General features: G+C 34.6%; 1 protein-coding gene across 2 annotated transcripts; it reads left to right on the forward strand.

Annotated features, from left to right (window-relative positions):
- The first annotated feature begins 5,841 nt into the window (after window positions 1-5,841).
- On the forward strand, window positions 5,842-14,088 carry LOC110716555 (phosphoethanolamine N-methyltransferase-like). 2 transcript variants are annotated; one of them, XM_021895185.1, is made up of 12 exons: window positions 5,842-6,177; window positions 6,294-6,421; window positions 9,248-9,385; window positions 9,544-9,681; window positions 10,041-10,184; window positions 11,525-11,635; window positions 11,731-11,872; window positions 12,568-12,848; window positions 13,166-13,327; window positions 13,416-13,469; window positions 13,572-13,646; window positions 13,782-14,088. In XM_021895185.1, exons 2-12 carry the CDS (start codon window positions 6,302-6,304, stop codon window positions 13,878-13,880), a joined length of 1,464 nt encoding a protein of 487 aa, XP_021750877.1. In that variant the 5' UTR covers window positions 5,842-6,177; window positions 6,294-6,301; the 3' UTR covers window positions 13,881-14,088. The 2 variants fall into 2 exon arrangements, with proteins under 2 accessions (XP_021750877.1, XP_021750876.1); XM_021895184.1 differs by having other exon boundaries at window positions 5,842-6,151.
- The last annotated feature ends 83 nt before the right edge of the window (window positions 14,089-14,171 follow it).

Below are 14,171 nucleotides of genomic sequence, written 5' to 3' on the forward strand. Positions count from 1 at the left end.
ACTATCTATGTGTGCGCGGGAGTGACCTAGGTAGTTAATTTACCCCCCTTGATTCCATTGTCTCAATTGAATTGTTGTTGGTTATTGATTGCATCATTAGCGTTTTGATCCCCCTTCCTAGTGTCTTTCTCTTCTTGTAAATCTCGTCTTTGCTTTAGTTTATTTTATCCTTCTTTTATATGCTTCTCATACTAGCTTATCGCCTTGATCGACTCATTTCAATACCCTTAGTCCTTGTGTTTCGACCCTCTACTTGCCTTATACTTGTACTAGGTAGTTGAGTGATATAAATGTGTTTGATAATAGGAGGTTAGTCCAACGACCTAATCCCTTCCTCTTATCAATCATTCATTTTGTGTCTTCTTTATATAAACGTCCAAACCAGTCTATTTTGGATTATAATCCTGGTCCAATTATTGTATAGTTGGATGGGGTTTGAAAAGAGCTTTCCAACGATATATTATAAGCCCAAATTCGACTTATAACGAAGAAGTTATGGCCAAAATACTAAACCGAGCCCGAACCAAGCCTTACCTGCGACCCAATGATCATGTGGAGGGTCCATTAACCTTAACCTTATTCCTAAACCAATTAAGATTTATTGCAAGCTTCTAGATTCTTCTAGAAGGTTGTTTTCAATCCTAAATCCATTAGGATTTACAGTGAGCTTCTAGAATCCTCTAGAAGGTTCTAATTTATCCTGTTTTCGAAAAAAATAAAGATTTAAGATTTTTACATCAGATAAAACAATGATCCTAATCCCGGTCAAATTAGAATACGTACGGAAATTTGATTAACCCAATCTGATTGGAAAGAATTCAATCTTTCCAAAACCAACGCTGAGCGACAGCACCATCGCGCTGCGACAAAGTTGTCGCGCCGTGATGAGATGTGTTTTACTTCGAGTCGGATTCTGACTCTTTTCTGATCCTTCGACCCTCTTTTTCCTTGTAAATAGAGGTCGTTTCACCCCGTTTTCAATCACCAACAATAATCATCTAATCCTCTCTCTAACCCACTCTCTCTTTATCTTTTTTCATGTTCTTAGCCTAGCCTAGACACATTCCCTCACACATCTTCGATACTTTGCCTAATCAAACACCATACCTCCTTCACGAGCCTTGAATACTCCTAGCCAACCTCGAAGTTGCCTTCGACCTCAACGTGAAAGGTTGATAGTTCTTAGGGTTTGGTCCCAAATCTATATTTCTATTATTATTTGATTTAATTTATTTATTTAATTTTTCTTGAAGTTTACTAATATGTGTATTGTTTTGATAAAAAGAGATACGAGGCATCAAAGTAAGTAATTCGATTATTTATTCTTTTGATGTAGAAATCATGTTTAGTATATTATTTTAATTCCTAGTATCATGTTTAGGATGTTAACTAATATTTCTAACATCATGTTTCTAGTATCATATTTAGGCTAAAGCTTTGATCTTTATTGTTAGTGACATGCTAGGGTTTGTTATTCATCCGTTTACTATCGTGCCTAGGATCTTACTATTAATCATATTTTGATGATGTTTTGATGATTTTGATATTATGATGATGATTGTTGTGTTAATAATTATACATTGCTTGATTATTCATGATTTATTGGTATTGCTTGATCACGCCCCTTCTTGCAGGTTTAAAGGGAATTTGTACTTGAAATCACACTTAATAAGATAATTAATAATTTGATTTACTCTAATATGATTTTAATTCAAGTGATCTCTAATAATGGATTTATTTGTGCATTAATAATCAACCAACATAGGTTAAATATGCTTAGGATTAATTTATTGATTGTATGTTGATTGAAAAGCGCACATGAGTATCATAAGAATTAAGCAGAGGTCGATTTTAGGGCAGGTTTAATCTCTTTTAGGTTGGATTCGTACCATCATCCCCAATATCCAGTCATGGTTTCGGACCACTATGGAATTAGCGATCTTCGTGATCGTGAATTGGGTGCAACCTTCACACCCGTGAATGGTTTACAAGTTCCTAAAACTTGTTAGCGACTCTTTTATCTCTAGCCTCCTTACCTTTGGACACCACCATGCTTAAATGCATGATCACAGTGGGGCTCTAAGTTGAGTTAAAAAAATTCCCTACAGAAATTTGGAAAGCCGTTTAAACCAACCCCTGACTGTGAGGTCTTGAACCCAACCTTTAACTGGATTCTGGCTTAATATCCAATTGTCGTTTGGGCTTAATTTAAGAAACCGAGTAGAGTGGGGTGTACCTTTACCAAGGATCCACTTGGTTAATTTTGGCTAAATTTCCTTTCGAAAACTCTTGTTCGGTGTTAGGTTATGAAAGATCAAAATGAAATGTTGGTCTTATGGAGGTTGTGCCTTTCAAGATGCTTGACACAGTGGTTGAAGATGAGAGGTGCCAAAGGAAGTTAGATATAAAATTCTAAGGGTATTACTTATCAACTCACACAATTTATGAGCCTCAATCGGACATTCCTTAACCAAAAGGGAATCGAGCACTTCTTGTAAGGGATAGGAAGTCATTTTGCACTTCACAAAGTTCGAACAAATTAAGGTTGAAAGAGTTGGAAGGTTAGAGAGTGGATGGTGACGGGATAGTGTAAAGGATGCTTTGAAGGTTGCTTTCCTAAGCGTTGGAGAGTTAGTTAAATTGCACCGTTTGATTTTCGTTCGAACACGAAACGATACAAATGGTTTGGCGGAGTCTCAATAATGTTCTCCATGGGTCATTGTAGTACCCAAGCGAATGTCTGAACCATCATCTGGCTATGGATAGAAGGGCTAAGTGGAGAAGGAATTATAGGCATTGAAAAAGAGGAACCGTCTCAACTGACGAATCAACAAGCAATGGAACGAGAGGCCCAAAATTCTTGAAGACAAAGAGAGTCCTGCCGGTCCTAGCGTCTTTTCAGTAGGTGTAAACGCTGATCTTCTGAGGAACTATATCTTCCTCGAACTTGAGGAGGGTGATGATAAGGCAAACGCTGCTCTGGTCTGCAAAGGGTGGGTTAGAGAAATCAGAGCGATTTTTCCTCCCTCATTCAATAGGAAACTGGAGGCAAGGATAATTCATTTCTCTAAGAGGTATTGTAAGGTCCAAGTTACCTGGATGACTGAGGGGGAAATGCACACTTAGCTTTGATGTACAAATGTACATGTCAATGATGGGACGAGGAGATTATCAATAATCTTAGGATCATGAATTGATTTCTCTTGGAGCCTAGCGACGACGAATTTGAGGGTTATATTGATGATCGTATTCTATTAAATGGTGTAGCAAACATTCAGGATGATCCTAGGTATCAGAGGCAACATAATAAGTATATCGTTGTATATATTTAGCCTTAACTAACCCTTAAAGAGCATACCCAATTAAAGGCTATTAAGTTTTGAAATGCTCCTCTTTTGTAAATTTTTAATTTTATATATATATGAAGTTAAATTTTAATGTTTTTGTGTTATTACTATTCGCAAAATTAAACATACGCAATACTTCTTATTACTACACAAAAGGTCATAATTTGGTTGGTTTCAACCGCCATCAACTACCCAAATTTTGGGGGGGGGGGTGGTGGGGCATTTGTTACACCCAAAAATAAGATTTTTGACTTCTTCTTGACTTTTCTTTGACTTTGACTCAATTGACCGAATAAAATGGACCTTAAAGTCAGCAAAAGGTTTTAGATTAGAGTAACAAGGATAAGTAAACATGGGCTGATATAAGCCAAAGGCCCAAGATGGAAAAAGAGTCAGCTTGGAGGCAGAATAGATAACTTTGATTTTCAAATTATATTGAGTTAGAGCCAAGAGGCATAATTGCAAAACAGTTAAGCGAATCAGCCATAACCGCTCTAATTTGTCTATAATTAGAGGCATGAAGACCGAACGAAGGATATCAACAAATCAATCAACAACAAGCATTTAATTTCTTGTAAGCTTTCTTCTTAGCTTTCTTAGTTTCCCTTGGCTTAGTAGCCAAGCGATAGCGTAGTTTTCTTAGTATGTATTAAAGATCATTTGTCTTTTTTCAATTGTATGGCCATGCAGGTAACCTCTTCTTCAACTTATACCATTTTAGACCTGGCTCTATCCTTTAATTAATGAAATGCATTTGTATCTTTTGTCACATATTTATCTACTCGTTTCTTTAAGCAGTCTAACTTATTTTAATTTCTTTGGGAAAGCTTCCTTATTATTTGTTTTTGTTACGTTAGCAAGGTTATCATCAATCTTTGAAACCGGCAACTCGAGGGGGCAACCCCCTAATACTCTAAAACAAGATAGGGTATTTGACTCGTTGGAAAAGAACAATATTTGCCTCAATAGTGCCGAGTGTGAGGCGTTGGAGGAAGTTCAAGTGGGGTTCTAGCTCGCGCGCCAATTCAAGCTCTAAGTCCGTGTTCGTGTTCGAGGCGGTGCATGCAACAAAGGTATAACGACTTGCCTTAATTATGTGTTTAATCGTATTTATTACACATGGGTCCGGGGCGGGGTTTTATTTCCGCACGGTGTTTAGAACACTGTAAAACCTAACACACTCTTCCCGCAAAAGCTATGATTAAGTCACGTCACCTGATCGAGAATGTAGTGTGCCCATGGTAAGGGGTAAAAGATGAGACTACTGCTCATGCTTTGCTTGATTGCGTGAGGGTCCAAGTTTTATGGGAAGAAAGTGGGTGTGCAGATTTGATGGTGGATAGAGAGGGCACAATGTGCGATTTGGTGGTGCTTTGGAAGGCTACTCACGCTAAGAAGCAATAGAGAGCAGTCTATCTTGCGTGGTTTATTTGGGCTGAGCGTAGCTCGCATGTCTTTGGAGCTGAGGGAAGATCACCCCAAATGATGTTCTCCTTGCTCGGTTAAACAAATTAATTGAGGAGTATGGTAAATACAATAACATGATATATAAACCGAGTATGCCACAAAGAAAGAAGAGTGGTTCGAGATAAGAAGCTCCTCCTGTGGGCGTGATTAAGCTCAATGTTGATGTCTGCTTGGCGAATGAAGGATGGGTAGGGCTTGGAGTAATGGCCAGAGACAAGGGTCATGTTCTGTTTTCACCAACAAGGCAAGTCAGGGCACTCTGGCTAGCGGAGATAGCAGAAGGCAAGGCTCTCTTTCTAGCCAATTTGCACATCGCTATGGGTTTATGGATGTGGTGCTTGAACTGGATTGTCAAGTGTTCATTAATAGACTCTTGAAGGCTGTAGTTTTCTTCTCGGAGTTTGATATTCTTTTGGAAGATAATCCTGTCTATTAGTAGTACTTTTAGTTCTTTTGTTTGGTTTCATGTTAAAAGAGAGGGCAATTGTGTCGCCTATCATCTTGCTAAGTTAAGGTTTTCTAGGGTTAAACAAGTTTGGGTCAATCACTGACCTACAAAGATTGATCGTTATAAACTTTTGGACGCTCTATCTTTATTTTAATGCACTAGCTCAGCGTTTTTCCTAAAAATAAAAAAAAAAAAACTCATTGTTGATTGTACTCAAGAACACATGGGGCAAGTAAGAATTTGTACCACAAAGTAGATGACACAAGAGTGAATTTAATATTAGCACCAGACACGTATCAGTATCACTTTCAATTGAATTTCATTTTCTTCAAAACTTTCGATTTAATTTTCATTTTCTCAAGACTGAAATACAATTTTCACAATTTGTTCGTTTCTCCGATCACCACATAAAAAAAAAAGGCAACCCCCTAATCGTCCAATGATGATGACCGCTTGCTGCCTCGTAAGGGTGAGAAAATACTATTAACAACAGAAAAAATCGCAATTGTTGTAGGTCCGTCCCACTTTCTCTCTCCTATCATGCTAACGAGTCTATATATACAGACCCCTCAACCCTCTATTCTTTCCCACACCAAAATGTCTATCCATCATTTCTAGAGTGGTAGTTGTTTTTGGTACCCTCACTTCTTTCTTCTTTCACTTTGAGTGATTGTTGTACTGCTCATGCGGCAGAGAGGCAGGGCTTCGAACCGTAGATCCAGGACTTTCTCTCGTTCTCGCATTGCCATTGAAGGCCGCTAAATTTTCACCATTTTCCCCTCTTCAAATACTACTAGTACTACCCACTCTTTTTTCTTTACGAATCGTGTTTGTTGTCCTCCTAGATCTGCAATCCATTGTTTCCGGTCTCACAATATGGCCGCCTCAGGTTCGTGCTAATAATCTGTTTTATTGGTATGATATTGTTGAAATAAATACTAATTAAAAATCTCGTCAAAAAAAAAAAATACTAATTAAAAATGATTATTGTTGTTAAATTGGTTTTGGGTTTTTGTGAATGGATTGTGTAGCTTTGGGAATGACGGAAGAGAGAGAGGTGTTCAAGAAGTACTGGGTTGAACACTCTGTTGATTTGACTGTTGAGGCTATGATGCTTGATTCTCAAGCGTCAGATCTTGACAAAGAAGAGCGACCTGAGGTATCTTCGGTTTTTTTTTTTCTTGTTTTGGTATTTTTATGTTTTGATTAATTTGGTTGTAATGAACGTCGGTATTAATCCCGAAAAATTAGGATGTACACATCATTTATCGGACTGAGACTTCCTACCTTGAAAAAGCCGCAACCGATAAGAAATGACAGTTGATTTGTTACGAAAAAAACCATAAATAGTGGACACTTGTAAAATATTTACGTACTCTTATATTCAGGAGTCAAGGACTATATTACAGTCGATAAATTAAAAAAATAAAATTATATTATAATAAATAAAAGGTGATGCTATAGCTATTAGGGCTATATATATATATATAAGCATTAAAAAACACTTTTGAAAATTGTATAAAATTAGGAATTTATGACAAAAACAGGCGTAGATCAGTGTAATTATTGTGTTTTTGTCATGATTTTCTTAATTTAAACAATTTTCAAAAGTGTTTTTAATTCTTAGATGTAGCCCTAAGGGCTATGTGTAGCATTTTTCATAAATTAATTAATTTTTTAAAAGTGATATCTGGTTAGAGTTTTTTTTACTGATTTAGATGATTGTGGGATCGATTCTCAACACTTTACTTTTGTGACTTTCTAAACAACAACAATAAAAAAGAACAAAAAATAAATATTAATTTTTTTAATTATAAGTTGACCTTGATAATTACAAACTATAAAAAAATTATATTTGAAAATACTACATATATGCTTAAACTTACTCTACTTGGGAAATCTGGTGTAAAAAATCTGAATGATGTTTTAGCACCAGTATGAAGGGAAAGTTATATTTAAACAACCTTGAAATAAATTGATGATGATACCTCCGACATTGGACTTTTTATCCTATAAATTATCAAGACGCATACTTTTATAACGTGGATACCATCTTATGATTATCAACTAGGTACGGAGTATCAATTCAGTCTTATTCCTGTACACGTCCTAGTTCATTAAGTTAGTGATTTTATTTCGTATAGATATGTAAAAAACAGAACAATAGAAAACTATTACGTTATCAAAATGACAAATTTTTAATAACTCAAGTGGTGTACATAAGTAAATTTATATCATTATCCCTTTAAAACAAAAGGTAAAGGTATGTGATGTGAATTAAGTAAATAAATATTAAAACAAATGCTATGCTTTGTACCAACTATTTTGTTCATGTGACTTGATCTATTTTGCGCTTACCGATACTATATCTTCTCAACCTGACAATTGTAATACTATTAAAAAAATAAATCTAATTTGTATTTTTGCATATGTATTTTGTTAAGTGAATTAAAATATATATAAATAAAAAAAATTAAAAAAATAAAAAAATAGAGTGCGGTTGGTTAAATGCAAATACTAGTATAAAACAAGATAGTACAGTTTATAATAATAAAAGTTGTTTAAAAGTTTTAAGTAGGTAAAAAAAGGGGAAATGAGACATTAATTTAGGGGCTCAGTTTTTTGGGTTAAATAAAACTTTTATTTGGAAAATGAAAAGACTAATACTTTATCTATTATTATTACCTTATAAAACACCACTTTGACTCACATTGTAATGGATAAATTAATTGAAATTATTTTACCAATGATAAGAAAAGAAGTGTTATGTTGTTACGATTTTTATTATAGCTTGATCTGCACGTTTTTATCTTTTCTAATCACTTTTTCAACTAGAACGGCAACAAGGTGTGTTGTAAGTGTAAAAAAAAAACAGAGAAAATATATGTACTCAGTATAATATAAGTTCTTGACCACAAGTTGGTGCATAAAAGTGTATGTATGCTTCACATGGACGACTCTAAGAGTCTAAGCAAGTTGTTGGCATGAATGAGCTAATGACTTGACAAGTCTAGAGGAAATTATTAACTGAATCCTGCAATAAATTGACAAGATTGTTTTAATATATAAGAAGTTAATAATAGTAGTAGTTATTAGCTAGTAAGATCTGATTCTTTGTTAATATTTCTTAAACTTATTAAACTTTGCTGAACTTTATAGTTCTCATTTGAACTTATGCTAGGTGGAAATAAATTCAGGTGTAAGTAGTTTACATATGAGAGAAAATAGTATGTAAAAATTCAACAAAAATTAGTTTTGTTTGTAAAAGAAATACGTAGGACGGAGTATTAGTTTAGTGAAAGTTAAGATAAGAGAGGAGTCCTATTCTAAAGACTTAACAAATAGTACAAAATTTCCAATAAATAATTGTGTAATTGTTTATTATTTAGAGCTTTTTAAAATTAAATTTTTTTTAAAAAAAATTATTTTTTTAATTTTATTACAAAAGCAAGTACTCGTCATTGATTATAATATTAAATAGTACTACATATTTAGGTGTGTGGATAATTACATCAATTTTGGTATGATACCATTCTGAAGTTACTATGCGGAAGTTACTAAATATTACGTACTCCGTAGTTGATAGTAGAAGTTTAAAGGTTAAGTTAATTAGTTGTAACAAAAATTTAAGTTAATACTTTAAGACCAACCCAATATGTTTATCAGAGTAGATTGTAGCATTATGTAGTTGAATTGAAGCTGTAACCACTCACAAGATTACCGAACTTGATCCATTTTAGAGTGTTAAAGTTATTTTGGGCATGCTGAACTGCCTTCTTACAAACTGTAGTGTTACTTAAAGTGATCTTACATGATTCTGAGTTGACTTTCTCATAATTTATAAGCAATCTATTCTACTTGTAATTGTATTCTGTCTATTGAGAAACCATGGCATATTTGTTTGAAGACTTTGGACTAGAATAAGTTTGTAAATGATTATCAAAGAACTGTATGAGACTTTTTAACTCAATTCTTTATGGTACAGGTACTTTCCATGCTTCCACCTTATGAAGGAAAGTCCGTCTTAGAACTCGGTGCTGGTATTGGTCGTTTTACTGGTGAATTGGCCCAAAAAGCTGGCCAGGTTATTGCTCTGGATTTCATTGAGAGTGTTATAAAGAAGGTGACGTGGAAACATGACATCTTTCTATCTCTTGATTTTCTCTAGTTTGTGTATTCTATCTGATTTTGTAGGAATGATTACTACTCTTTTATAATGGTAGTGACTACAAGTGCTCGCTTCTCTACTTCTAACTGCTTTAATGCCTTTCTTGGTTGCAGAATGAATGCATAAATGGGCATTACAAAAATGTGAAGTTTATGTGTGCTGATGTGACATCTCCCAGTCTCAATTTTTCACCAAATTCTGTGGATATCATATTCTCCAATTGGCTACTCATGTATCTTTCTGATGAAGAGGTATACTTTCATTTTCACCCTTAGTTCCCCAATTAACACTGGTTGTTCCGCTGTTTTCTTGAGCATGGTTGTCTAGAATGCCTTTCTAGACAATAGCTTCTTGACTTATCTGCCATTTCTGCATTGCCATGCGGCATTTAGTAGTAGAAGCTTTTTAATTTCAATATACTATTACAACCAAGCATATAGTCATTAGTGGTAAATGGTTGCAAAGAGCATTTTAATCACAATCTACACCTACAACTGAGAAGTTAAATCTACTATGTGTGCACAAGTCTACCAACTTTTCTCTGGTTAGTAATCTGCAAATTGTGAAAACTGCTATAATAATTTCCCTACTGTCATGTTTAAAATTATAGGTTGAACGTCTGGTTGGAAGGATGTTGAAATGGTTGAAGCCAGGAGGGTACATTTTCTTCAGAGAGTCTTGCTTTCATCAATCTGGAGATCACAAGCGCAAAAGCAATCCGACTCACTACCGTGAACCTAGGTTCTACACCAAGGTTGTGATTCATGTTTTTTTACATTTTTTATTTTTTTTTGTTATGTCCATTTCTTCTTAATCAGTTGGTTGAATCATGTTATATGTATTCTTCTTATAATGCAGGATGCAGAATTTGTTATCATTGTTAGTTTGTTACCATTGACAAAACTAAGATGAATGTCATTTATGTTAATAACTAACCATCTCTTGTGGAGCATATGTAATCATGTAGATTGTCCTCTTATGTATGTGGTGGAAATTATTTAATTTAATTGTGTATCTGGTGATATAAGTAATTAATACTTCAATTAAATATCCTTATCTATATGCTTTGATAAGTAGTGGACCTAGTTTCGAAGGCTATTATGCATCTGCTTCATTATTGCTCCTAAAACTCTAAGCAGGCTCTCGCCTGTGTAATTTTGTTATTACAATTTATAACAAAGAGTCTGCTTTGATAAGACCCTCTGCTAAGTTACACTAAACAGGATTTATAATTATCTTAATTGGCAAATTTGATTCTGGTGATATAGTCCAATTAAAAAAATAAATTAAATGGATGTTACAGATGCAAAACAAGTTGGAGAGGCCTAGCAAAGGTTTGAGTCATCGCTTATACTGTTGACAATCTTCACACCTACACATTTAATTTTAATTATATAGAACAAGAGTAGTAGCAGCTTTTCAAATTTTGTTAAAAACATAAATACTGGGAAAGGCTATCTATCTGTATATGTGTATAAGCTAGACTTGTATTTTTTTTATGTGTTTAAGGATTTAGTGCCTTTATTTTTAATTTTAATCTATTAACTCTAGGGCTATCATGACATTTTCTAAGGTTTAGGGAAAATGGAAGCCATGTCAGATTCAATGGGTGAGTGGTGCCCTGAAATATGTAAAGAGCATACCTTAATAAATTTCTCTTTAGAAATTGGATACCCTTATGGATAACATAGAAATCTTACTCTCCTGTTGTCATTAGTTGGATACGATTGGAGCTTAATCCAGCATTCTCTATCAAGTAGCCTACTAGGTTAAATATAATAAGCAATTGCTAACTAGATTTTTATATAAAGCTTCATATATGAAATCAATTCTAATTCAGAAGGGGGTAATTACTTAATATAATTATATAAACAAAAATAAAGGCATTATATGCTATCTTAATTCATATTATGCATTGTTCATGCATCTATGATAATTTATTAGTAAAACGTGATGTTGTGCACCTTGCATCATGTTTGCTATTGGAATTTTGATTTAGATATGGAAGTACCTTATTCAATATTTCTAGCCTTTCTTCTGCTACCTCAAACTTGATACTTTGCTTCTCATTACTGAAGTCATTCATTGCTACAGGTCTTTAAAGAATGCCATATGACAGATGAATCTGGGAACTCCTACGAGCTCTCCCTTATTGGATGCAAATGTATTGGAGCTTATGTCAGAAGCAAGAAGAATCAGAACCAGGTCATGGGTGTTTCTTTCTGTGCCATAATTTTATTTATTTACTGTGGATCACAACTAGTGAGCAACATGTACTGAAAAGTGACTTCTGGTTGCAGATTAGTTGGTTATGGCAGAAAGTTGATTCAGAGGATGATAAGGGGTTCCAGAAGTTTCTGGATACCAGTCAGTACAAATTTAACAGCATCCTGCGGTATGAAAGGGTATTTGGTCCAGGCTATGTTAGCACTGGAGGAATCGGTAAGTTTGGAGTTCTTACCCTATTTATAGTGTTCGGCCGTCAGTGTGCAGCTTTTTAGGAGTTGGTAAATTGATACTCCGAATAGTTATACTTGGATAATTCGTTAATTTAGTTCATAAAACCTGACATGAGGATCATCTATCACAAAGATAACTGCCTTGATTCCTAGTAGTTATCATAACAATTATAAGCAAAGACTAATTGTTTCTCATCTTAAAATCTAAAAACGAAAGACACAAAAAGCACAGGGTTGCTCATGCATTTTCTTTCAATAACTGTTCTTCGGGGGAATGAGGGCTTCTCAGAACTATACTTCTTGTTTTGGGTTTGGTCTAATCAAAAGAAGAGAAAACATATTATATGATTGTGTTCCATAGGAGACTCCATTCATTGTCATGAAGTATTATTGTTGACTACCATGTTTTGTGCTTCATTATCAAACATGTTTATGAAACTGCTCAAATTTGGTATTAAAAAGAAAGCATATGTCGTTCATTTCAAACAAATGCTTTTGAATTTGTTTGGGGTTTTTCTTTTAAAATACATCATTCATGTCAGTCTTAGTTAAGATCATATATGACCACCCCTTTACGGGTCGTATGGGTGAGTTTGAGAACTAACATTTTCTGGAATTATTTTACATGCCTTATGAAATCACTCTTGGTTTGATGTTAGTGTATATGGTTCTGAGCAGAAACAACCAAAGAGTTCGTCTCGAAGCTTGATTTGAAGCCTGGCCAGAAGGTCCTAGATGTGGGTTGTGGCATAGGTGGAGGTGATTTTTACATGGCAGAGAACTATGATGTGGAGGTTGTCGGAATTGATCTCTCTATTAATATGATCTCTTTTGCCCTTGAGCGTTCAATTGGTCTCAAATGTGCTGTTGAGTTTGAGGTGGCAGATTGTACCAAGAAAGATTACCCTGAGAACTCTTTCGATGTCATCTACAGCCGTGATACCATTTTGCATATTCAGGTAACATGCTTTCTTTGATATTTAGGATTCAAATCTTTAAGTATGTGTGAACATTTTAAATCATACTTTTTCAATTATGATTCTCAAGTAGTTACTCAATTTAATGTCCAAATACTATTGTTGAAGATTTAAATTTAAATGCCAAATATCTAAAAAAAAAAAAATCAATTAATAAATTGCTAGTTGTCCATGTTGAATTGTACTGACTTCATACTCCACTAACTCCAGAAATTTGCATCACAACTTATGAGAAAGACTTTAAGGAAAGTTCTTTTAAATGGAGAAAACTAACTCCTGAACTTATTTGTCATATTCAGGACAAACCTGCATTATTTAGATCCTTCCTCAGATGGCTGAAGCCTGGAGGCAAAGTTCTAATCAGTGACTACTGCAAGAGTGCTGGTCCACCTTCACCTGAATTTGCATCGTACATCAAGCAGAGGGGATATGATCTCCACGATGTGAAGGCATATGGGCAGGCAAGCTTATTGAATTTATGCTTTGTGTTTTAATTTGGAACTTCTTGATATTAACAAATTATGATCATGTGACTGTTGATTCTATCAGATGCTTAAAGATGCTGGATTTGTTGAGGTTATTGCCGAGGATAGGACTGACCAGGTCTTGAATATTCACTCGTTATTAATTTGTATTTTTTAAATTTCTGTGACTGGGGAAATTGAAACTGAACCTTTATTTCCCCGTTTTGCTGTTTGCTTTCAGTTCATTCAAGTTCTGCAGAGGGAACTAGATGCTCTTGAGAAGGAGAAGGACGAATTCATTGCTGATTTCTCTGAGGTTTGTACATTGTGCACTTTCTGCTGCTTATATCTTCTATTTCTCATTGATCTTGCAAATTAAATGAAGGATCGAAATTGGTTTTGTGATAGTTTATGAAAATGATTTACATTTTATTGTTGCAACGATTTTCAGCAAGATTACAATGATATAGTTGATGGGTGGAAGGCCAAGTTAGTGCGGACTAAAGGAGGTGAGCAGCGATGGGGTTTGTTCATTGCCAAGAAAAAATGAAGAATCAGCTAGCTGGTGAACTCTGCACGGGACCTTCTACTCGTATTAGTTTATCTATGTATTTTAAATCCTGAGTTGTATTTGGGAGATATGCCAATAAGTTGCGTGTTGCAAACTGAAAGATAATTTCTCATAATTATCTTATATATTATAGATTTACTACATTTGAGTTAAATTAGTACATTTCTCATTCAAATCATTCTCATAAGATATAGTTGATCCACTCTCTATATGAGAGATCCAGTGGTTAAATTATGTGCGGTGTTTTCTGTACATTTACTAACCTCAAGA

The sequence above is a fragment of the Chenopodium quinoa genome, unplaced genomic scaffold (assembly GCF_001683475.1).
Source record: "Chenopodium quinoa cultivar QQ74 unplaced genomic scaffold, ASM168347v1, whole genome shotgun sequence".
NCBI lineage: Eukaryota > Viridiplantae > Streptophyta > Magnoliopsida > Caryophyllales > Amaranthaceae > Chenopodium > Chenopodium quinoa.